This window comes from Vombatus ursinus, unplaced genomic scaffold, assembly GCF_900497805.2.
Source record: "Vombatus ursinus unplaced genomic scaffold, bare-nosed wombat genome assembly UNPS02014773.1, whole genome shotgun sequence".
Taxonomy (NCBI): Eukaryota; Metazoa; Chordata; class Mammalia; order Diprotodontia; family Vombatidae; genus Vombatus; species Vombatus ursinus.
In genome coordinates this window covers 2,102,965-2,129,996 of record NW_020954551.1, presented here as the reverse complement: position 1 = coordinate 2,129,996, position 27,032 = coordinate 2,102,965, and the positions used below count along the sequence as shown (strand labels likewise).

The following is a 27,032-nucleotide window of genomic DNA, read 5'->3' as shown; positions in this document are numbered from 1 at the left end:
AAAAATGCCAATACTTTCCAACCTAATTTACAAATTTAATGCAATAGCAGTCAAAATGCCAATAGACTATTTCATCTAATTAGATAAAGTCATAACAGAATTTACATGGAAAAGTAAATATGTAAGAATATTAAGAACTATGAAAAAGGGAATGGTTTGATGGGGTCCTGCCCTTCCAGATTTTAAAAGCTATTATAAAGAAGTAAGTGTAAAATCTGTCTGGTACTATAAAAATAGGGAAATAGATCCATAAAAGTGGCGTAGAGCACCTATAAAGAGAAACCAGTGGATATGAATATTGTTTGATAAGCTCCTGTCTAAAAACATTAGGAAACAGAATCAATATTCAATAAAAATTATTGGAAAAATTGTACTGTGCTGTACTGTATTTGGTCTATTGGATTTGGGCAGCTCACAATAGACTGGGGAGCAGCTTGGCAAAAAATAAAAAGGATTTCTACTTGTGCACCACGATAATTCTAACTGGAACAATGATCTAAATATAAAATAAAAACTTTTTTTTTTAAAAAAACTGGAAGGAAAAGGAATAATAGATTTGTTAGGGAGATGAGAAATGTTTTTATCAATCAACCAAATGGAAGAAATCACTAAGGACAAAATAGATTGACTCAATTACACAAAGATAGTGATTTTGCACAACAAAAAGCATTATCTTTAAAACAAAAAGAAAATAAACCAAATGGGAAGAAAATGCAACAAATAATTTGACTAAAGAAGAGATATTCATAATCTATAAGTAACTGATATATATGTACATATATATGCATATATATTTATAATTATTTTCTCCCAATGGAGAACAATAAAAAGAAATAGAGCAGACAGCCTTTGGAGGATAGGGACTGTATGTGTTCTTACAGGAGCTCCCAAGTGAGGAAGCTTCTTCTACCAATGCAGGTCAACATGTTCATAGTCTTAGAGAATTACCCAGAATATTGAGAGTAAAATGAGTTGTGCAGCCAAAATGTGCCAGAGGCTTTCTGGTTTCAAGGCCAATTCTCTAACCACTATACAGCATTACCTTCCATAAAATCATGTAAAGATCCTTAAATTCCCTGGTAATTATAGGAATGAAAATCAAGACAACCTCAAGATGCTACTCTATGTAGATGAAATTGGCCACAAACTTCAAAGAAAAAAAATGACAAAATTCAATTCAGTAGTGATGGGGCTATAGGGAAACCAGAACCTGAGAATATGGCTAATGAGAGTGTACATTGGTAAATTTTTTAATATTATTCTTTATTATGAAATTAACAAACAATAAATATGAGCATTCCAATATACAAGGAACAAAAAAGGAGAATTATTTCTGAAGCTGTGAATTTCTGTTCTAGGCTGTTTTGAACACATATATCAGTAGGAAACAGTAGGGTCCAAATGGACATGCTTGGCCGTGTTCCCTCTTGTCATCTGAGCTTCCTTCTCCTCTCTTTTCTGTATCATCTGAGTTCTTTGGTCATGCTCCTATCCCAGAAATATGGCATTTGCCAGAATCTGTGTGTCTTCCTTATTCAGGGCTATATTAATCTCTACGTCATTCTGGTTTTAGCACAGGTGCTACTGAAATGAGCAAAGGGAATATAGTAACATAGAGTAGGAATTACAAAATTTATTACAGTCTTTGAGACCCGGTAATTTGTGTGTGTGCATGTGTGTATGTGTGTGTATGTGTGTGTGTGTGTGTGTGTGTGTGTTTGCAATTGACAGGTTGACTCTCTTTATTAAAATTGGGCAAACAATTTGAAAAAAGCGCATAACAGAGTGACGTCATTGGTAAGTTATAAGTCACAGTGAAATTGTTAGAGCTTTTGTTTGGCTTTGCTTTGATTAAAATGCATAGTACAATGTGGTTTGGGTTTCATGTGGGGTGTCCCTCCCCTTATATTGTCTACTTACATAATTATTTTTATGTGTTTGTTTTTGGTTATTGGGTTTCTAATTTGACTTTTAAAAAAATAGGGAATATATGTTATTGTATTAGTTAGACTCCTGTTCTTGTCTGAAATGTCCTATTTGGGCTGCCCTTTGGTGGGTAATTTAGCTGAGTGTTCTTGCCTTGGCCAGTTAGTGTCAGGGCAGATGGGTAAATAGCATTAATTTGTCAACACATAAGCACAAGCTAGTCTGTTAGCTTGCGGAATGGATTGAGCCAGGTAAGACCTAGTTTTAAATCATGCCCCTTGAACTTAGAGAACTATAGATGGGACATGACCATTGGCCAGATGGTCATCAGGTTTTGAGAAGTTAAGTGACTTGCCCAGGGTCACCCCTGTAGTAAGTGTTAGAGAAGGGATTTGAACCCAGGTCATCTGATTATGCCTGACCTGGGACAATTCGCTTCATCTCTCAGCCTTAGTTTCCTCACCTACGAAATGAGGATAATGATATCCTCAAAGGATTTTGCAAAACTCTTACAGAGAGTGTATGTAAAGCTCCACAGAAGCATCAGTTCATATTCATGTCGACCTGAATCTTCTTGCAGAGGAATTGTTTGACTGAATTCTGCCCCATTTTTCTCACATCTCTGTGTAAGGAAAAAAAACTAGGAATGAGTGAATGAAAGAATGAATGAACAAAGCTTTTAAGTGCTTACCACATGCCAGAACATAAGCACAATCCCTGCCCTCAAAGAATGTGCATTCTAATAAATGTAGGCCATGCATGAAGGGACATGGCAGTCAGGGAAGGATATTTTGGTCTGCAGAGACTGACCCAAACTGACTGAGTACAGCTGGAAGAACAGAAGGGTGGGGAGGGCAGGATGTGTGGGAGCCAACTCTAACCAGTTCTTGCCGGTCAATTGTTAAATATTCAGCACGGGCATTTACCTCTCAGAAATCAGCCGGACTTCAAATCAAGGCTTGGTTTTGTTGATTGTTTAGACTTAAGAAAGTGATGGAAAAAAGGCAAAAAGTGTGTCATGGGGGCATTTCCCCCAGAGCCGCTGTGTGGGTAGCACCGTGGACTTCTTGCAGAATTCCCTGTTGTTCTCCCCTCAGTCAGGGCTTCCTGGAGACAGGTGGCACCACTGCACTGGTCATCCTGCCGGGGTCTTTAGAGGAGCCCGCTGTTGGTAAGAAGCCTCGTAGAATGTGGAAAGAACTGGTCTGTAATCGGCGTTGAGAGACAGTAGAGTAAAAGTGCATGGGACCAGCTGAGTCTGGTTACAGATGGGCGGTGTACCTGCGAGGGTTCAATCCTGGTTCTCCCAGCTTGCGTCATCATTGTGATGAATTGGGATAGTCACAGGTGACCGTATCCTTCTAGCATCTGGGCTCACGGTACTCGAGGGCCCCGACGACACAGGTCAGCATTAGGGAAGGAATCATGGATGAAAGCCATGGTCGTATCCAGCCTAGAATTGCTGACCAACATTGCTCACACCTTACCTCCTAACTTCCAGCCCTATTGAAGGGTACCCTGTGGTGGGTGTAAGTGACAGAGTTCTTCAAATTAGCTTCACACTTGGGTTCATAGGCTTAGTGTGATTTTAATATCCAAAAGTCTAGGCAGCATTTTCACTCTTATGTCTAACTTCCCTGCACAAATTCTTTAAAAATTATGCTCTATTGGCCTTTCCACGTCTTCTGTGACACTCTTGGACCAGGTGTTCCCTGATACAAGTTATTTTTGGAGAGGCTATTGGGCGTAAGTGACTTGCCCAGGGTGACAGAGCTTGTAGGTGTCAAGTGTTTGAGGCTGGATTTGAACTTGGGTCCTCCTGACTCTAGTGCTGGTGTTCTACTCACTGTTCTACCCAAACAGAGGTGACGTGATTTGCCCAATATCACACAGCTTGTGTCTGAGGCCAGATTTAAACTCAGATCTTCCTGACTCCAGACCCAAAGCTCTAACCACTGTGCCACCTAGCTGGCCCCATCATATATGAAGCATTTGAAGGTGCACTGTAACACAGTGGAAAGAGTGTTTACTCTGAAGGCAGGACCACCTCTGATGTTCGCCTCTGGGACCTTGATAAGCCATTTGCTTTATCTCCCTGGGACCTCAGCTCTTGGAGGGTGGAACACTGTGTGGCCGTGGGAAAGTCACTGAGTCTCTTTAGGACTCAGTTTCCAGTCCTGCTCCAGCTGGGAAAACATTTTTAAAAACTCCTTTCACTCATCTACAAACCTGTCATTAGTCACCAAGCTGTTTTCAATATGCCAGTGATATCACTGAGCAGTCACGCGGCATCATGAGAGATGCTGGGCCTGGAAGTGGCCAGACCTGGGCACAAATCTCACCTCCGACACTGACTAGCTGTGTGGCCTGGGCTTATGTGTTTACCCACCAAGAACTTCTCATCTGTCAAATGCTGATCACGATAGCACCTTCGTTGTAAAGGTGAACTCAGGCTCAAATGAGATCGTCAGTGCAGAAAAACCTTTGAGAATTATTCATAACAGTTGCTGCTGCTGCTGCTACATTGGAGACAGCTAGGTAGCACAGTGGATAGAGCACTGGGCTTGGAGTTAGGAAGACCTGAGTTCTAATCCAGCCTTAGACACCTACTAGCTGTGTGACCTTGGGCAAGTTACTTAACCTCTGTTTGCCTCAGTTTCTTCAGCTGTAAAATGGGAATAATAATAACACCTACCTCCCATGGTTGTTGTGAGGATCAAATAAGACAATGATTGTATAGTGCTTGACACATAGTAGATACCATACAAATGCTAGTTATTGTTATTATTATTGTTATATTAAAACGGACAGCTAGATGCCTCAGTGGTTAGAGCATTGGGTCTGGAGTCAGGAAGACCTGAGTTCAAATCTGGCCTCAGACACAAGTTGGGTGATCTTGAGCAAGTCACTTCATCTCTGTTTGCCTTTATCTACTGGAGAAGAAAATGGAAAACCTTTCCTGCATCTTTGCCAAGAAAACTGCGTGGTCCGTAGGGTCACAGAGAGTTGGACCTGACTAAACAACATTATTATTGTCATTATTCCAACACAGGGAAAGTGTTGAGAGTCTGATTCAGAAACATTCCTATGCCCGTTCACCTATCCGTACCTACGGGGGAGAAGAGGATGTCCTGGGAGATGAGAACCAGACAGCACAAAGTCGAGGTAAGATCTTCTGGAGGCCGAATGATCCGATGGGGATGGGCTTGTCCACAAGGTGAGAAAGGAGACACTTTGTAATCAGTGCATGGATTTACTTGAGCCCGCTGTGATGGGAAAAACCGATCTTTGAGATTGATGTTTCCCTTTTTGCTTTATAAAAAAAGAATTGTAGCTGATGAGCTGTAGCAGAAGGTAACAAAGGTGGTGATTACTATCATTCATACCTAAAGCACTCCTACTAGAGTGTATATACTATACTAGTAGATACCAGAGGCTTATTTCAGGGACTTTCCCAGGTTGTGCAGCTCCTGGTGCTGACAGAACACCATCACTCTAGGACACAAATAATAAACCTTAAATTAGAGGGACAGAGGTGGAATAGGGTGTTGGACATTCAGTCAGGGAACCCGTGTTCAAATCCTCCCTCATACACTGCCTGGGGGACCATGAACAAATCACTCAGCCTCTTTGAGCCTCAGTTTCCTCATCTATAAAATAGGGAATAATAATTATTGCACCAGGTATCTTAGAAACGACAAACCACTCCAGCATCTTTGCCAATCCTAAATGGGGTCATGAAGAGTTGGGTAGAAGAAATCCTTTCTATCATAGCCCTGAGAAGAAATTTTGCAGCCTCTTGATCATTTCCAGTGATAAGTAACTCACTACCTCAAAAGAGAGCATATGTGAAGGGCTCTAATTGTTAGGAAATTCTTCCTCATATCAAACCAAATCTGCCTTCTTATAATTTTGTCCATTTTTTCGTTCTATTTCTTCTTTGGAGTTATCCAGAAAAGAGAAAATGTTTTTTCCACATGACAGCCTATAGCAGCATATATTTGGAATCAGAATGGGTCTCTTTTATACCTAAGAAAACTGAGTCTTAGAGAGAGTGAAATGACTTGTCCAGGGTCACAGAGCTAGTAACTGTCATGGTCAGGATTTGAGCCCGGCAGGTCTTCCTGACTCTTAGCCTAGTACGCTACCCACTATACCACAGGAGCCATCATACCCCTCCCACTCACTATGCGCTCCTTTTTTGTTTTGTTTTCGGTTTGGATGACTTTATCATCATAGAGAATACGAAAATAGATGAGTGATTCACTTGTCACTGATTGTCTGAGGGAGCTGCCTGGGAGTGACTTGTCCAGGATCATACAGCCAGCCTGTGTCAGTTTTCTTTTCTTTCTTCCCCCTAGCTAAACATCCCCATGTCATAGAATGTAAGTTCTAGACTCCTGACCCTCCAGGTGGTCCCATTTTGGGCACATTTCTATTTGCCAACGTCCTCACCTAAAAGAAGTGACCAGTGACCCAGTTGTGGTCTGACCAGTTCAGGGCATGCTGAGACTATGATCTCCTTTGTCCAGTACATAAAACCTCTATTTCCATAGCTTCCAGATGACAATCGTGACATTTTAACTCGACTGGAACTTCAAGCCAATTAATTGTGCAGGGGCCTTCAATGTTGAGTTATGAAAAGAGGATGTCCGAGAGGCACTCATTGCACTGCCTATCACTACTTGAATGGCCCTGAGCAAAGCAATTCAACTCTCTGGACCTCAGTTTACTCACTTTACTTACTTTAAATGAGATGGTTAGTTTAGATAGATGGTCTCTGAGGCTCCTTCCAACTTTACAACCTATAATCCTCCATGCTATTAACTGAGAGGGGTGCACTCATAAAACTTTAGAGAATGTCCATGACTTTGGCCACTGGGCTACTTGGTTGAAGGTGAAATTTATGGTCATTAGCACCAGGCTGGTCAAATTATATTCTTGGATTTGCTCATGGTGATATCATAAAGATGAAGGTCAATCAGTATCCACTGTTTAGAGTTCCACCATGACTCAGTCACTCTCTGGAAGTGCACTGCTATCCATTTGTCCATTTAATCAATAAAATGACTTTGTATATTTTTTGTAATTACATATTGTGCACATGCATACCTTAAGGGCTGGGACTGTTTTGTTTTTTGTCTTTGTATCGTCACACATAAAGTAGGCGCACAATAAATATTTATTGAATTGGATTACATTTCTCAGACCTCAAAATGTGCTCCTTTCCCCAAGAACATTAATTCATCTCAGTCTGTGCTTGTTTCTAAGCACCCTCCTATATCACTCACTAGTCAGTTTCAGTCAAACACTTCATTATTTGTGAGTCCCTTAAAATATACTTAATAGTAATACTGTTTAAGGTAATTGTGATGGGCTCTCCAGTCCTTGATTTACATGTTGAAGTTAACTGCCTCCTTTTCTGTTCACAGGGTCCGCTTTTACTGCATCTGACAATTTGTCACTCAGTTCCTGGGTATCCTCTTCTTCTAGTTTCCCTGGATTCCAGCACCCCCAGTCTCTGACCGCCCTGGGAACCAGTACTGCCTCCATTGCCACATCCATTCCTCACCCCATCCAGGGATCTCTGCCCCCATACAGCCGCCTAGGGATGCCTCTTGCCCCGTCTGCCATCGCTACCTCCATGCCAGGGAGTGGGCCCACGTTCCCTTCCTTCCACATGCCCAGATACCACCACTACTTTCAACAGGGGCCTTATGCTGCCATCCAGGGACTGCGCCATTCCTCTACAGTGATGACGCCATTTGTATGACTGGCCCAAGCAGAGGGCAACCTGGTTGTAGAATAGGCAGACTTGGTATGAAGATGGAGGGTGGGGATGTGGTGTTGGCTGGGACACTCTCCATGAGGCATGGAACCATTCAAGAGGAGAGATGGACCCATAATCACATCAACTGCTACCATAACGTACTCACTACGGGCCAGCAGTCATCTGTAGAAGGGCTAATTTTTGACTTAGCAGAATGCCCATCTGAAACATTCAGAGAAAGTTTAGTGCATCATGCATCAGCAGTGCGTAAGATGCTCTGTGGATGCAGTCATGGACAAATCCAACGTGGATAGGATTTCTTTCCATTTTTTCACAGGTTCAAAGAATTTCACAAGAGGCAATACCATAGGTTATAGTCATATAACACCATCTCTCCCTGTAAATAACAGGAGTCAATACTGAAATATTTGTAATGTGGTAGCTTGAGCATGTTTAGTTTACCTTAGCATTAGTTTGCTGAGAAAGCAACCCCCAAAAGAACGGTGTCTTTTTGTTCAAGACTAGGTGGTAGTTACTTCCCAGCACCCTTCTGTAATACTGGTAGGCCAGAGCCATCCAAACCTAGCTCCCATTCATCTCGACATTCGTCCCTCCTCACCTCACCTCCTCCCTCCGTCCCGGCAATTCCTCCCCTTCTCTCTCAACCTCTTGTATTTTGTGTGCGTAGGAAAATGCTTCTCTACATCTTTTTCAAGTAAGAGACTGTAGACATCGCACTCTGAAACTGAAGGTTTATTTTCAGAAATGGTGTTCTTTAAAAAAGAAAAAGATATCCTGCATATAGTTTCATCAGTGAGCACTTTAAAACACAGTCTCAGGCAGTATCTGAGGGTTTGCTTCACTTGTCATTGTAGGCTTTGAACCTTATCTGGAAGGATAGCCCTGCCACCAATGCCCAAGTTTGAAGGTCAGACTGGGCAACATTCTCATCTCCTGAAGGTCAGCTCCTGTACCAGGCAGATGTTACCCACTGCCAAGGTCAGCTAGCGCCTATTAATGATTGACATGCACCTTTGGGTGAGATGTCTGAGTGCCAAATTTAGTCATGGCTTAACTCATATCTGGAACTCACTGTAGGTTGCTAAATATTTTGGTGATCTCTTCATTTGATTGTGCGATGCTTGAGGTTCATTTTGTTTGAGGTTCATATTTCTCCCCCGTCCCTTCATCCTCCCCTACCTTGAAGAATAGAGGAGAACACAACAGATGATCATTTGTTGGTCAAGGCATACTCATCTGGAAGAGTTTTATCCAAATAATCATACAAGTAACTGGCAAACCAAAGAATTCAGTATCCATCCTTGCTACCTGCGCCTTCGTATAGGGGCCTGAGCTGTGATTTCATTGGTATAGGGAATTCCCTTATTAGGAGTAAAGAAACCTATACCTTAAGTGACTTGTCCAGGGTCATCCTTGCCTGGCTGGTTCTTCTTCTACAACTTGACACTGTCTTGCATCCATTCTTGTGGTGTTTTTATAATAGTATTGCAGCAGGTTAACCAATCTACTATTCCTCAGTAACTTGTAGCAGAACATCCATGACTTAATGATACTGCCTTTGTGGATGTCTTGGGCTCCAGGTATAGGACAAAACATGCCAATTAATGTCTGCATTTATGGCGACACACAAAAATCTTCTACTGCTGCTGTTATTGTTTTTTGGGGGGTGGATGCGATATGCGATGTTATCCTGCTGCATTCTTGCATGCAAAGGAATTATGTAATCTATGTGACATAAATGTCACCTCCAATGTGGTAGCTGATAATAGAGGCATATTTCTGGGGTGGTGCAAGAAATTCATTGTTTAGGTGCCCACAGTTTCATCAGCTTGGTGCTCTCCAAATATGAATGCCTCCCTGGATCTCCCCTAGCTTATAAGAATAGGTGATAAACTCATAGATTTAGTATCAAAGGAACTTTAGAGGTTACAGACCAGCTCCCCCATTCTGCAGATGAGATCTAGAGACCTGCAGTGATTTGTCCAACATGCCATAGCTAGAGTGTTTTTGAGGCAAGGTCTGAACCCAAGTTTTCCATACTTAAAGACCAGCTCTGCATCCCCGATGCCATGCTGCATAAACTGTCTGCGTGATAATAAGACCATGTTGGAATTTTGTACATGAATTTCTCTGATGTGTTACAAAGATTGGTTATTGAGAAATATCTATTGTTCAAACAAACCATCTGAGAAGCCTCTGTCTGTCCTCATTAAGTCCCTGGGCAATTTTAATTACTTTCAAACAAGACACACTTTACAAAGCATCAACTCATTTGAAAGCATTTTGGGTTAGCATATATAGTAAATCTCCAGCAAGTATGGATGAATGTGTTAATATGTCATGGCTCTGTCTGTTGCCGATATCTCTTTTAATGTTGTTTGAAATAGCAATGGGCCCAAGTAAGATTCCACTTTCACTAATATTCTCCTAGGTTGTTAGGCTCCTGCATTGATTGTACTGAATGCCCATATCTAAACCTTCTTTTCAGAGAGACTGCCAGGATTATCTCAGTCCTAATTTGGTGCTTCCCAGATCAACATATCATTGATAGGTTTTTATGTTTTTGTTAAATGCCCCTTTCACAGAAATTGTTTCTAACTTCATGTCTTCAATTTTTGATCATGAAATCATTAGTTTAGTTCAAAAGCCAATAGGTCAGAAACCAACATACCCCTCTTCTGCCTGTTCTTTGGTAAACATGAGGTTTTACACCAGTCTTTTAAAAAGTTTTTAGTACTACTTAAGCTGGAGGAAGGGAAACATGAGATTGGGATCCCAGTCAGTCCATACCCATCCTTTCCTGTAAAATTGGCTCTTAGATGGAAACCCTTCTCCTGTAGGAGGTCCAAATGGTTTTCTCAACATGCCGGGAATTTACAACCTGAAACTTCCATGGCATGTTGGCATAGAAAGTATTGTCAGAGCTACTCATTACTTTGAAATAATAAGAGGAATGTCAGTGTGAATCTGTAAAAAAGTCTAAATTCTAGATATTTTTATTTTTTAAATGCAGTTCTTTTAAAATACAGAACTTTGCACTTAGTGGGCACTTAATATATACTCATTAAATTGCTGAATTGAAATATGCATGTTAATACCAATGAGTAGCTAATTTGTGTCCAATAATAGCTCATATTTATTTAGCACTCTTCTCACAAGGGTCAGAGGTAGTGCAAATATCACCACATCCCCTTTTCAGAAGAGGGCAAGTGACTAATGACTTGTTCAGGGTCATGCAGCTAATAGTAAAAATAGCTCACATTTATTTAGTTTATAAGATTTACAGAGAATTGTCATATACACCATCTCATTGGTGCTTCACATCCCTGTGAGAGAGGTACTAGAGAGTGATATTACTATCACCATTGTACTGATGAGGAAACTGAGGCTCAGAAGTGTTGCCCAAGGTCATGCTAGATGTGGGACTCAAACGAAGTCTTCTAACCTCAAGGACAATGCTCTACTCATCTCACTCCCCATCCCCTACAGTGGTACACAATAAAAGATTTGTGAGATACACTCTAATGATCAGATAAAAACCAGGTGTAATTAACACATTTTAAAAATTTGCCCGATAATTCTAAAAATACTTGCCTATAATATCTTCTTTCAAATAGTTTTCAAGACTCCATATCATATTATTTATCCTATTCATTTGCTTGTCAAACTTTCCCCCCATAGTTAGTCCAATGGAAAACTTCAGACAAATTCTAAATTAGAGAGATACAAACTAATGACCTTTATAGCTTTATTTCTGAGACTGCTAAGGCCATTTTGATATTAGTTTTTGTTTAGAGGTAAGAGAGAGGGAGAAGGGAAGATAAATGAGGCAGACAGAGGAAGAGAGAGAAAGAGAGAGAGAGAGAGAGAGAGAGAGAGAGAGAGAGAGAGAGAGAGAAAGAGAAAGAGAGAGAGAACTCAGTCAGTGAGTTCAGGTTGACAGCTCCCAAACATTGTTATTTGGAAATTTCCCAGCTCTCACCCTGACATGGCCAGTTTATTGGACTCTGAACAGGGAGACGAAAGAGACAGGGTTGGATATATGGGTAGCCTGCCAGTCTCCCTAGTAGGAGGTCATTGTATTGGAAGTTTAAAAAATATCCGTGGGATAAATTATTGTGGTATCTAAGTGACTATGTAAAGGGTTGTACCATGGGAGTTGCAAGGCCTTTTGGGGAGGTCTCAGTAGCTTCCTTCTCAACCCTGCCTACATGTGGTCCAGAAGCCAGAGAAATCAGAGTTTCTTTTTGGAGGTCAAATATAGCCATTTCATTTGCTTAGCCATTTGGAGAAATGTCCTAGGCATCAGGCTATTTAACTCACAGGCTTAGCCCATGGCATCATTTCAGATATTACCATCATGTTCAAGTGGAATTACCTGAAGAAAATCAACCACAAATAGATGCAAGGATTTTGTGTGTACTTGAATAGGGTACAAAAAACAAAGCCCAAGAAAACTGAAGAAGCAAAGAAAATCCTTTAGCAATATGGTAGACATAGAAATTTTTAGGGAGTCATCAGAACAAGTCCTTCCTGCTATCCCACGTTACTTAGAAAATAGGTCTATGTTTTTCTTCAGCATGCTCAAAGTCTAAAACTTCCTATATATTTACTTGGTGGGCAGGTAAACCATGATGGTCTTTGTGTCTTTCTGCTCCACCCCTCCCCTCCCTGCCATCCAATACCCCTTCCTTTGAAAGATGTTGCTGTTATCTAAAAAGATGGTTGCCAAGTCAACACACATTTTTTTTGTGACGTAACTTTGAATTCTATCTAGTATCTGGACAAGAAATACATTTGGTTGTATTTCACCTCTGGCACACTTGAATAATAAAGTAGCTTTCTTCTGAGTCTCAGAAATCTAAAGGAAGATTTATTTTCACAGAAAGGTAAAAACTGGATGCTGTCCATTCAAGAGAATGTATACCCCCCCTTCTGCTGTTTGCTGTGTTCATTTGTCATTTAACTAATTGTGTGAGAACAGTCACCATGTAATGAAGTGTGTGTATGGGGGGGGTAGGGCATGGGAAATGTTTTATGAAAAAAATAAATTATAAGCATAACACTATGACGTAACATTTAAGGAGTTTCTTTTTAAGTGCAATATATTTATTTCTGCTAGAAATGTAATATCAATAGTATGTAATATTTGAAGCATTAAATGTTATTTGTAAACAGCTTAAAATTATATTTCACCCCAAAGTTGTACAGATGTGCAAATGTGTGGATATTAATTTCTTTCATTAAAACATGGTGTGTTTTTGCTATATACTTCTAATTTATCCTAACATTTATTTATGTTTCGCTACATAGAGTCATAAAATCCCAGAATTTCAGAACTGGACCTTCAGTGGCTATCTCATGCCACCTGTACTTGAAGATACTTTGCTCTATGACCTGCCTGACAATTGGTAATGGTACCTTTGTTTGCTTGAGAACTTCCAGAGAGGGAGAGCCCCATCTGCTCTGGAGGCAGAGCTTTGGGGCAGCACTAATAGGCAGGTTTTATGGACATCAAATCTAGATTGACTTCTTTGTAGTTTCCACCCATCACTCCCCTCTGAAGACAAACACAAGTTAAATCCCTCTTACACATGGCAGATCTTCAAATATTAAAAAACACTATCATGTTTCCTCCTAATCCCCTAGCCTTCTCTTCTACAAGCTTTTAAATATCCCCAATTCTTTCAGCAGGTCCTTATATGGTAGGCCCTTTACCACCCTGGTTACCCTTCTCCAGATGCTCTCCAGTTTTTCAATGTTCCTCTTCCAATATGGCACCCAGAACTGAGCATAATACTTATTTCTAGAAGTTAGGCTTCTCATCATCCAGCCCAACTCTCCATCAGACCTCTGGGTTGCTGTATCACATTATTGGCACCTACTGACCGTGCAGTTTACTAAGATATCTTCAAGTCTTTCTGATATTTTTGCAAACTGCTAAACATTCAATGATTCCTCCCAAACCTTGCAACTGTGTAGGTGATTTTTTTTAAACTTTAGCCTAGGATTAGACATTTATAGGACTTCAACTAAGTCATTTGTCCTTTCTGATCTTCAGTAAGTCAGTCATTCAACAAGCATTTGTTAGGCACTTATTATATGCCAGGCCCTCTGCTAAGTGCTGGGGATACAAGTACAAGCAAAAAGACAGATCTTGTCCTCAAAGAGCTGCCATTCTAATGCTGGAAGACAGTACATGAATGGGAGCTGAAAGGTTGGAGGGAGTGGAGAAGGGAGATGCCTGGGCATGGGTATGGTAGCAAAGTCTGGAGATTTAGAAGCAGAGCTTGGAGAGGAAGGAAAGTTGGCTGGCTTGGCGGGGGCCTTTTCTCAAAAATGGTGGTTCTAGGAGTAACTCACCAATGGGAGTGGCTCAGTTTCCTCATCTGCTCAATGAGAGAGTTGGATTAACAGATCTCCAATGTCCTTTCCTGAACTAAAATGTTATGTATGATTCATTGATTCTAACCAAGCGGTTTTCAAGAACTCAATTACCTTCTCTGAACTTCAGTTGCCTCATCTACAAAATAAAGGGAGTAGATCAAGTGACATCTAAATTCCCCGTTGTTCTAGAATTCTGTGACTGGCTTCAATAAAAGTCATGGAGTACTAGGTCATACTTGAAGAACATTGCTTTGCCTGCATATTCAGCAGAATCGTTGTTTTCTCCACATGACCAAGGACATTACTATTTGTGTAGACATGTGATTGACATGAGGAGTGCCATAGAGACAATGCACCTGGCCTGAGCCATGACTGAACTGCCTTATTTTTTGGCAAATTCCATTGAGGGGCAGGGAAGCTCAAAGGGCAGTCTATTCCTATGCTCCATTGTCCAGCGATAGCCTCAACAACATGGTTGAGGACTCCTGGACTGTAACTCTTCAATGCTAAGGAGGAGGCCAAGAAAGAAAAGGCAAAAGGTGGAAGGAGGGACAATAAAGGAATGTAGGTCTAGGAGAAGAGAGAGGAACTTGGGGGTTCAATGAAGTTGGCATGAAGATAGCAGGTGACAGGCCCACCATGGGGAGGCAGCACCCTCCTCTCAATGACACCCTTAAGCAAAGCCCCATTTACCCCAATATAGTTAAGGCTTTGCACCTGGGATGCTGTATCACCACGTTAGATATTCTTTCTCTCACTGATAACAGAAATACATTCTTTTTTCACTGTGACTTTCTATTGTTGCCAAGGTCCTTCCAGACTAGGTGCTCAGTTTAAAGATTGGTGTCAGTCATAGGTGCCCTAGGAGTGACAGTCTTGAGCTCTGAGTTTTAATTGTCCTGATCTATGTACCCTGGCAACAGCTCAGGGAAATCTCCATTGGGAGAGGTCTTAGCCTGGCCTGCTGGCCCTCAGGGAACTTCTATTCATTCTACTAGGGGTGAGGAATAACTGGTGCTCAGAAAAGTAAGTCCTCTGGAGCCCAAACTTTAACAAATCCAATCTTTCTTCTACAGGATGGCCTTTTAAATACTTGAGCTTAGCTCCCATGTCCCTGCTAAGTCTCATGCAGCATGATTGTTTCACCATCCTATTTGTCTTCAACCTATACTCTTTACTTTGTCTATATCCTTCTAAAACAGTGGTGCCCAGAACTGATCACAAAGCTTCAGAGACTCGATGGGAGGGAGGAAACAGAGTACACTGAAATGATATTTCTGCTGTCTTTTTCTGGAAACCATGTGTCTTATGATCCCAGGATCACCTGTCACACAGATGACTCACTCTTATTGAGCCTGTCACCGTGAAAATGCTCTTTTTAAAGAATAAAAATAATTTAAAATTTTTATTTCATTAGATATTTCCTAATTACATGTAAAAACTTTTTAAACAATCATTTAACAATTTTTGAGTTCCAAATTCTCTCCTTCCCTCTTGCCCTTTCTTCCTCCCTGAGAAGGCAAGTAATTTGATTTTGAGTATACATGTGAGGTCATACAAAGCATATTTCCATATTAGCCATGTTGCAAACACACACGTGCATAAATAAGAAAGAGAAAATTTAAAAAGTATGCTTCAATCTGCATTCAGAGTTCATCAGTTCTCTTTCTGGAGGTGGATAGCATTTTTTATCATGGGTCTTTTGGAATTGTCTTAGATCATTGTCTTGATTAGAGTAGCTAAATCTTTTTTTTTTTCTATGTGGCAATGGGGTGAAGTCACTTGCCCAGGGTCACACAGCTAGTAAGTGTCAAGTGTCTGAGGCCAGATTTGAACTCAGGTCTTCCTGAATCCAGGGCCAGTGTTCTATCCACTGCACCATCTAGTTGCCCCCAAGTAGCTAAGTCTTTCACAGTTGATGTTACTTGTACAATGTCTTCCTGGTTCTGCTCACTTCATTCTTCATCAGTTCATGTAAATCTTTACAGATTTTTCTGAAACCAACCTGCTCATCATCTCTTATAGCACAATAGTATTCCATCACAATCGCATACCACAACTTGTTTAGTCTTTCCCCACCTGAAGGTCATTTCTTCCATTTCCAATTCTTTGTCACCACAAAAGGAGCTGCTATAAATATTTTTGTTCAAATAGGTCCTTTTTTTGATCATTTTGGAATACACGCTTAATAGCAGGTTTGCTGGGTTAATGGGTATGCACAGTTTTATAGCCCTTTGGGCTACAAATTTTTCTCCAGAATGGTTAGGCTATTTCACAACTTCACCAACAGTGCATTATGTCCCAATTTTTCCACATCCCTTCCAGTATTTGTCATTTTCCTTTTCTGTCATGTTATGAGGTATCGAGTTGTTTTAATTTGCATTTCTCTAATCAGTAGTAATTCAGAGCATTTTTTCATGTGACTATAGATATCTTTGATTTTCACTTCTGAAAATTTCCTGTTCATATCTTTTGACCACTTATCAATTGGAGAATGGCTCTTATTTTTAGGAATTTGGCTCAGTTCTCTATATATTTGAGAAATGAGAACTTTATCAGAGAAACTTACTGCAAAATCCTCCCCCCCTTTTCCTGTTTTCCTTCTAATTCTGGCTGCATTAGTTTTGTTTGTGCAAAAGCTTTTTAATTTCATATGATCAAAATTATCTATTTTACTTCTTGTGATTCCCTCTATCTCTTGTTTGGTCATAAACTCTTCCCTTTCCATAGATTTGACAAGTAAAATTTTCCATGCTCTCCTAATTTGCTTATATCACCCTTCATGTCTAAATTATGTACCAATTTTAACCATATCTTGTTATATAGTGTGAGATATTGGTTTATACCAGTTCCTGCCAAATTGCTTCCAGTTTTCCCAGCAATTTTTGTCAAATAATGAGTTCTTGTTCCCAAATCTTGGATTTTTGCCTTTATTAAACACTAGATTACTATGGTCACTTACTGCTATGTATTGTGTGCCTAATCTTTGCCACTGATCCACTTCTCTATTTCTTAGCCAGTACCAGATTGTTTTGATGATTACCACTATGTAATATAGTTTGTAATCTGCTACTGCTAGGCTGCCTTTCTTCACATTTTAAAAAATTGATTTCCTTGACATTCTTGACCTTTTGTTCTTCCAGATGAATTTTGTTAGTGTTTTTTCTAGCTTTATAAATTAATTCTTTGGTAATTTAACCAAGTAACACCAAGTAAACTAAATTAGGTAGAACCGCCATTTTTATTATATTGACTCAGCCTACCTATGAGCAATTAATATTTCTCCAATTGTCTAGATCTGTCTATTTGTGTGAAAAGTGTTTTGTAACTGTATTCACATAGTTCCTGGGTTTGTCTTGGCAGATAGACTCCCAAGTATTTTATATTGTCTGCAGTTATTTTAAATGGAATTTCTCTTTCTATCTCTTGTTGCTGAATTTTGTTGGTATATAGAAATGCTGATAATTTATGTGGGTTTATTTCATATCCTGCAACTTTGCTTAAGTTGTTAATTGTTTCAATTAGCTTTTTAGTTGACTGTCTAGGGTTCTCTAAGTATACCATCATATCTGCAATGAATGATAGCATTGTTTTCCTCATTGTCTATTTTTATTCCTTCAATTTCTTTTTCTTATCTTATTGCTATAGCTAGCACTTTTAATACAATATTGAATAATAGTGGTGATAATGGACATCCTTGCTTCACTCTTGATCTTATTGGGAATGCTTCCAATTTATTCTCATTACAGATAATGCTTGCTGTTATTTTCAGAGAGATGCTACTTATCATTTTAAAAAAGACTCCATTGGTGCCTTTGCTTGCTGATATTTTTAATAGGAATGGGTATTGTATTTTGTCAAAGGCTTTTTCTGCATCTATTGAGATAGTCATAAGTTTTCTGTTGGTTTTGTTATTGATATGATCAATTATGCTGATAGTTTTCCTACTACTGAACCAGCCCTTCATTTTTGGTATAAATCCCACCTGGTCATAGTGCGTGATCCTGGTGATATAGTACTGTAATCTCCTTGCTAGTACTTTGTTTAAAATTTTTGTGTCAGTATTCATTAAGGAAATTGGTCTATGGTCTTATTTCTCTGTTTTTGCTCTCCCTAGTTTAGTTATCAAAACCACATTTGTATCATAAAAGAAATTTGATAACAATCCTTTACCTATTTTTTAAAAAATACTTTACATAGTATTGAGATTATTGTTCCTTAAATGTTTGGTAGTATTCACTTAAGAATCCATCTGGTCCTGGGGATTTTTTCTTAGGTAGTTCATTGATGGGTTGTTCAATTTCTTTTTCTGAGATAGGGGTATTTAAGTATTCTATTTCCTTTTCTATTAATTTGGACAATTTATAGTTTTGTAAATATTTGTCTATTTCACTTAAATTGTCACTTTTACTGGCATACAATGGTGCAAAATAACTCTTAATGATTCCTTTAATTTTATCTTCATTGGTGATGCATTCACCCTTTTCATTTTTGATATAATAATTTGGTTCTCTTTTTTATTTTTAAAATCAAATTAATCAATGTTTATCTATTTTATTTTATTTTTGCATAAAACCAGCTCCTAATTTTATTAGTTCAATAGTTTTTTTATTTTCAATTTTCAGAATTTCCATTTTGGTGTTTAATTGGGGATTTTAAATTCGTTCTTTTCTAGTTTTCTTTTTTAGTTGCATTGATCTGCTTTCTTACTGATATACACATTTAGAGATATTAATTTACCTTTAAGTACTGTTTTGACTGTATCCCACAAATTTTGGTATGTTATCTTATTGTTGTCATTATGTTCAATGAAATTATGTATTGTTTCTATGATTTGGTTTTTGACTCACTCTTTCTTTAGGATTAGATCATTTAGTTTCCAATGAGCTTTTAATCTATACTTCCATGGCCCTTTATTACATGTAATTCTTATTGCATTATGGTTTGAAAAGGGTGCATTTAATATTTCTGTTTTCTACATTTGGTTTTGAGGCTCTTATGCCTTATTACAAGGTCAATTAGGAAGGTGCATGTACAGCTGAGAAAAAGACATTTTTTTTTCATTCATTTTTCTCCAGAGGTCTATCATATGTAACTTTTCTAAGATTCTATCCATCTCCTTGACTACTTTCTTATTTATTTTATGGTTAGAGTCATCTAGCTCTGAAAGGGGAAAGTTGAGATCTCCCACTAATATAGATTTACTGTCTATTTCCTCCTATAATTCACTGAACTTTTCCTTTAAGAATTTGGATGCTATGCCATTTGGTGCCTATATATTTAGCATTGATATGTTTATCAATGTTTATGGATCCTTTTAGCAAGATTTTCTTCTGTTTATTCTTCTCTCTTTTTATCCCATCCCTCCTAAGTCTCTTTTGCTTCTGATCATTGCCTTATTTTATCTACCCTCCCTTTTCTTAGCCATTCCCCCTCAAATTTCCCGGTTGGGTAAGGTAAGTTTCTATTATCAATGGAGTATGCAGATACATTTTCCCCTCTCTGAAACAATTTAGATGTGAGGCTCAACTCTTGCCTGTACTGGGCAGCTAGGTGGTGCAGTGGATAAAGCACCCACCCTGGATTCAGGATGGACCTGAGTTCAAATCTGGTCACTAGCTGTGTGACCCTGGGCAAGTCACTTAACCCCATTACCCCCCCCCAAAAAAAGTTTTGCCTGTCTCCTCGTTTTTCCCTCAACTGTATAAGTTATTCCTTGCATGCCTCTTTTATGTGAGACAGTTTCCTGCATTCTTCCTCTCTGTTCCCCTGTCTCCCAAGGTATCCCTCTTTTTTTTTTTTTTTTTAGTTTTCCAGGCAATTGGGGTTAAGTGACTTGCCCACGATCACACAGCTAGTAAGTGTCAAGTGTTTGGTCTGAGGCCAGATTTGAACTCAGGTCCTCCTGACTTCAGGGCGGGTGCTCTATCCACTGTGCCACCTAGCTGCCCCTGGAATCCCTCTTTATTGCCTATCCTTTTTTTTTTACATCATCCCAACATAATCTCCTTGCTCCCACACACCTTTTCTACATGGAAATCTTCTAATTGCCCTAATAATTATAAAGTTCCTAAAAGAAATATATATCATCTTCCCATATAGAAAGGTAGACAGTGTAACCTTGTTGAGGGGTCCTTTTGATTTCTCTTTTATGTTTACCTTTTTATGCTTCTCTTGAGTCTTGTATTTGAAAGTCAGATGTCCTATTCGGCTCTGGTCTTTTTATCATGAATGCTTGAAAATTCTCTATTTAATTAAATATCATTTTTTTCTCTTGAAGGATTATACTCAGTTCTGATGGTAGGTTATTCTTGGTTGTAATCCCAGCTCTTTTGCCTTCTGGAATATTATATTCCAAGCCCTTCGCTCCTTTAAAGTGGTAGCTGCTAAATCATATGTGATCCTGACTGCGGCTCCACAGTATTTGAACTGATTCCTTATTGTTGCTTGATGATTTATTTCCTCTTTGGATTCAGAGCTCTAGAATTTGGCTACAACATTCCTGGGACTTTCTATTTTGGGATCTTTTTCTAGTGGTGTCTGGTGATTTACTTTAATTTCTATTTTACCCTCTGGTTCTAGGATATTAGGGCAGTTTTCCTTGACAGTTTCTTGAAATATGATGTCAATGCTCTTTTTTTGATCATGGCTTTCAGATAATTCAATAATTCTTAAATTATCTCTCTTGGATCTATTTTACAGGTCAGTTGTTTTTCCAATGAGATACTTAACATTGTCTTCTATTTTTTCATACTTTTGACTTTGTTTCATTATTTCTTGTTGTCTCACGGAGTCATTAGCTTCCACTTGTCCAATTTTAATTTTTAAGGAATGATTTTCTTCAACTAGCTTTTGTACCTCTTTTTCCATTTAGATAATTCTGTTTTTTAAGGTGTTATTTTCTTCAGTATTTTTGTGCCTTTTTTTAAAAAAAACCAATCTGTTAATTCTCTTTTCATAATTTTCTTCCTTTGCTTTTATTTCTTTACCTAACTTTTTCCTCTACAACTCTTATTTGCTTTTGAACATAATTTTTTAACTCTTCCAGAAATTCTTATTGGGTTTATATCCTATTCACATTTTTTTCTTTGAGGCTTTGCTTGTAGCTGTTTTGATTTCATTGTCTTCTGAGTTTGTGTCTTCATCTTCCCTGTCACCATAGTAGCTTTTTATGGTCTGGTTCTTTTTCAGTGGTTGTTTGCTCATTTTCCACCCTATTTCTTAATTTGCAACTTTGTGTTAATGTTGGGCTCTGTTCCCAATGTGGGGATGAGGAGTGGCTTTCTCGAGTTTCAGGCTTTTTTGAATTGCTGTTTTCAGAGCTAGTTCTGGGGTTTGGAAGTTTTCAGTGCTTCCAAAGTTGTGTGATCTGGGGAGAGGTGTGGTCACTATTCTCTTTGTCTGCATTTTGGTCTTTACCCAGGAAGGGCCCCTGACCTCTTGGGATTGCAATCGATATTGTTTCTCAGGGCATCTCCTCCCTTGGGACCAGAAGTGCTACTGCCCCTCAGGGCTTCCACTCCCTCTTGACTGAGGAACACTTCTCTGCCCTTTCTGACTCAGAAGTAGGTATAGGCAATAGGACTGCCAAACAGTGGCTCCTCAGGGTTCTTCTTCCCCTCTTGGTTGAAAGTGCATCTTTTTGCCCTTGAACTATGACCCAGAAATGGATAGAAGCAATGCGGTTGCCAAACATGTCTGGTCCTGTGTCCAGGGGGTAGCCTATAATCTTTTTCTGATCAGTTGCCAGATCCCTTTACCATCTTTGGCTTGAGAACTCCCACAGCTGCTGCTGTTACTGTCTCCACTGCATGGTCCCACCACTGGTATTTCATCCATGGCAGCTCCCAGCCAGCCTCCTTCCCCATGTCACAAATATCTCCTTCTGACATCCTATCTTGTTTTGGTCTGGAAGAATGTCTCACACTGACCTTTTGTTGGCTCTGCCACTCCGGAATTCTAGTTGAGGCATTATTTTAAAGTTGTTTAGAGGGGAGTGTTGGGAGAGCTTGCCTAAGCACTTTCTCTACTCTGCCATCTGGGATCTGCCTTGGGAAATCCCTGATATCTTTCTCATAGCCAAGCATACTCCATCCTGTACTTGAGAGGTTTTTATTTTATTTTTTTTAACTAAGTGTAGAACTGTTTGTTTACTTTTACTAAATACAATCGTATTCTATTCAGCCCGTCATTCTAGGCTCTCAAGATGATCCCTTTGGATCTTGGACTAGCTACCTCACCCACTTCAAGTCACCTGACAATTTGGCAAATATATTATCTATGACTTTATCTAAGTTATTGATAAAAATGTTAAAATGTTAAACGTCCCTCTCTGCCAGGGAAAGGATTACTAAGTACAACACTTCCAGTCAATGGAGGACTGAATTGCAGGTAGTTGTGAAGGTAGCAGTTCAATTAAGGAGCCTAGCTGAGACCCAGAAGGAGGCTGAAAAGGCAAGTTGAAATATCTGTAGCCTTTCCTCTGCAATACAGAGGCTTATGACCCATAGTACTCAGTGTTTAGCGGAAGTTGCTAAAAGTGTTGATGAAAAAACTGTAACCACAACAACCCAGCAGATGTTGTACAGGACGTTAGATGACCCTAAAGCTCAAGTGGACGAGCGGCTGGAGTCCAGAGCTGCTCCTGGCAAGAACATTGGAAGTGCTATCTGGTGAAAATCAGTGCTCGACTGGAAACAGCTGAAATGCAACACAGCTGGGAACCACGCCCGGCAGAGGGCAGCATGGAGATATTTGAAGCTTTGAAATATTAGTCATCTTTCCATGTATGCGCCCTGGTCATATACATTCTAGAATTCATCCCTTCACATAGGCACCCCGGCCTTTGGTGTTCCCATATGTGGATGAATTCTAATCAAAGTTCACTTATCCCATTATATATTCATGGGAGAAGGAGTTCCAGGTTTATAGAAAATGAAACATTACTATTTCATGTATACCACCAGCTAATTCAAATCTCTTTGTTGTGAACTGGGTGTCACTGGGCTTAGTGGTAAAACAAGACATAAGATAAAATAAAACAAAACATTAGTGGGGGCTCATAAGCTATAATTTGAGAGGATTTGGAAGTACAAAACACTTCCACACTTGGGTAGCCAATTGGAGGTCTCAGAATGAGGAGGCCTATGGGAGCTATAGGTAATAGACAAATATATTGGCATTGAAGTCACGTGTGTATACCAGTGAAACAGTACAGTTTTGAATTTCATTTCAGAAAAAGAGGTTATGCCCTGATTTTTATCTAAAAAAGGCCCTAGCATAATAATTCAATGGCGACCAATCTACTGTTTATAAAAGAATTGACTCAACTTGTAACGATTTTGCCTTGCAGAGGCTGATTTTATAAAATGAGCATGCACAAAGATATCATTGTTAGATCAAACCAACTTGCTCAGGCGGCAAGGTATAACAGAAACAGGGTTGGACATAGTGTCAGATACCTGGGTTCAAATCCAGCATCTCATATTTATTTAGCTGTGTAATCAGAAGCAAGCCACTTGTCTTCTTTGGGATCTAATTTCTTCATATATAAAATGGTAGTTATTGTGTGTATTTGTGTACATACAAACACATATGTAGATATAACATCATATACACATATGTAGTATATCATATCTACATGTAGATAAGTTATTGTACTATTGAACTCACAGGGTTGTTGTGAGAAAAGTCCATTTGTGAACTTTCAAATACTTTATCATTGTTGTTGATATTATAGCAGCAGAATTTTAACAGATTCCTTAAGATAGGTAAATGGGTCAACCTGACATCATTAGACTAATAAAACAGATTTGCGGGAACATACGGTTAATATTAAAGAATTTTTGTGACCTTACTTTAGAAGAAATAAATGCTGTTCCATTAGATTAACATTTTGGCTTTTAAATCCCAAGTCTTTGATCAACAGATAAAATTATCTTTTATATGTAGGAAATTAATTGGTGTACAACTTCAAAAGTAAAACTGCCTTTTTTGTAGAATAACAAGTTAAATTTACATCGTGCTTTACATATGATATAAATGTAAATTTACATGTAAATTTACACATGCTTTACATCACTGAAGCCTCAAAATAACCATGTGAAGTAACTACCATATATATTATACATCATGCACAGGATGCTTGACTTGAGTTCAGATCTAAATTCTAATACTCTCTGACTGATCCTGGGCAAGTCACATAAGACCTTTGAGGGGTTGGATTGGATGGCTTCTCAAAGCTCTCCCTTCTAGCTCCAGATCTGCTCCTCTAAACTATCCACACTTATCTTCTATCATATATACCTTAGTATTCACTTTAGCCTATGCATTTGGATACCAGTGTTTCCATCAAGTCAAAATCTGATAGAAAATACTCAAAAATATTCAAGCGAAACTGTGATCTCATATCAGTGAACACTGCTCCTAGGGATGCCAATCACAAGCCATCCAGGCTTTCCATTCCTCATGATTCATTTCTGTGCCCTTCCACATATTTGCCACAGGACGTCCATCTAACGTGCTGGGGGCCTTCCACACTTTCTCTTGGCTTCATAAGATCACCAGTGGAGTCCATGGGTTGCCCATCAGTTATCTCTTGCTTTTACCATGTGACCAGTCCACGGATTGAAAATATCATAGAAAATTATTTGAAACAATTAAATCAAGTCTAACATTATTTCAAAATAAAATACCAAATAGGATAGAGGCCTAATTTATTTTCATAAGCAACATAGGCAATATAATTCTATCATCTGAATTGCATTTAGAATTGTTTATTCTGTTTTATTTATTAAACTGATTTACTTCTAACAACAGCAGAAATTACACCTTTTAAAAATTCATTAAAACATTAGAAAACCTTTCAATTGAAATGTTGGTTTTATATGCTTTCTCTACCATCTGCTGGTTATAGCTATTATTACACGTCTTGTAAATTTAAATATTTTCTAGCCCCCTAGTGGCCTTAAAAGTTTAGGTGAGATATGAACTGCATGAAACCTTTCTGAATTTTCCCAGTTCTCAGTGCCCTGATCACCCAAACTATTTAATATTTGCTGTGTCTGTTTTCATTTGCCTGTGTACCTGTTGTTTCTCCATTATAAAATGTAAGCTCCTTGAGGGCAGGGACTGTTTCATTTTTGTTTTTTGTAGTTCCAGAATTTAGTACAATATATGGCACTGAGGAGGCAGAAAAGCTCTTCCTTAAATTGGATTGAGGACTTTTCCATCTATAAGCGTCCTTTTCCTATTTGTCTTATCATATAGTTTCTCAAAAATCATTATTCAGCTATTTCATCTGATGTTTACAAGCTAAGAAATTAGTAGGAATCAAGTTAATACATTTTGGAAAAGAGACCTTCACTAGACGGGGAGATAGTTAGTGTGTCTAATAGAAATGCAAAACGGTGCTTCTCAAAAAATTAGATAGAAGAAAACCAAAAAAATGCACAAGTGGGGCACAGAACAACAGAGAAATCTTGCTGCTGCTGCTACTACTACCGCCACCACTACTACACCTGTTATCACTACCACTGCCACTACTACTGCTACTATTACCACCACTGCCATGACTACTACCACTACTACTGCAACTACTACTATAACTACCACCACCACCACTTCTTCTTCTTCTACTACTACCACCTTGACACTATTCCCACTACTATTGCAATTACTACAACCATCACCACCACCACCACCACCACCACCACCACTATTACTACTACCACCACCACCACCACCACTATTACTACTACCACCACCACCACCACCACCACCACCACCACCACCACCACCACCCCACTACCGTCATCACCACTATTACTATCATGTGTTTACAATTGGATGGAACTTGAACTCTGGTCTTCTTGGCCCTGAGTCCCCCCCCTCACAATTACAGCACTTCCTCACCTGTAAACACTAAGGAGAAACCTCAGAGACAGGATGACCTTAAGTCTCACCTCTGACACAAATGGCCTATGGGACCCTGGGTAAGTCAAAACCTTTCAGTGTTTTGGGTGATATCCTAAGACTGAAAGCTGCGCACTGGGAGGAGAGGCTGCACGTGGTCCCCTGGCTGCCAAGGGTGAGGCTGCACACTGGGATGAGGGGCTGTCCACCTGAAATGATAAAAAGGAACTTTCAATGAGCAGTTCACTCTATCAGTGAAATCACAAGTTTATTCTCTATGTCTATCCATAAAATTTATATGGAATTCTAGGCTAATGATCTGACGGTGGTCCCCCAACTCCAATCCAGGACTTAATCCATCATGCCACTTAGCTGCTTCTCACGGTCCCCAAAGCCCTTTGCCATTATATTATGTTGATGATGATATTCATATCGCTTAATGTTTGCAAAGATTTTCATATCAGTTATCTAATTTTGTCCTCAAAACACTCCTGAGAGGTAGCTGTGAGGTACTATTATTATTCCCATTTAACAGATGAAGAAGCTGAGGGTAGATGTGGTTAAGTGTCAGGGTCACACACAGCTTTGGAATGTCTGACACACACATTCTGATTTTTGATCCAATCTCCCTGCCTCCAAATCCAGCCCTCCTTCCACCAGGACACCTAATTGCCCCTCAAGGGCTGCAAAGTGTTTTTCCACCTATTATTTCATTTGGTAAATTTTCAATTTAATATCCAATTAACCAGAAATATTGAGATTCTTATACAATCTTCATTTGTTCTTTGTATATTGAAATACTTGTGTTCGCTAATTGGCACATTACAAATAAAAAGAAGAAAATAACCAAATCCTAAGTAGGAGTCTGACACTTGAGTAGCCACAGCTACCCACATGTAAACAACCCAGAGAAAAAGGAGTTGGGATGAAGACAGGAAGCTGCACGTGGTCTCCTGGCTTCTAAGGGCCGGGAGGCTGCGCACTGGGAGGAGAGGTTGCATGTGGTCCCCAGGCT

The 27,032-nt window shown here is 39.3% G+C and overlaps 1 protein-coding gene across 1 annotated transcript in view; it reads left to right on the top strand.

Annotated features, from left to right (window-relative positions):
• TBX20 (T-box 20) overlaps window positions 1-12,810 on the top strand; it is a 75,269-nt gene extending 62,459 nt beyond the window's left edge. The window contains exons 7-8 of the mRNA XM_027863729.1: window positions 4,979-5,091; window positions 7,359-12,810. Of these exons, the coding sequence (XP_027719530.1) occupies window positions 4,979-5,091; window positions 7,359-7,699 (454 nt within the window). The 3' untranslated portion in view covers window positions 7,700-12,810. The remainder of the gene's footprint in view (window positions 1-4,978; window positions 5,092-7,358) is intronic.
• Window positions 12,811-27,032: the final 14,222 nt, after the last annotated feature.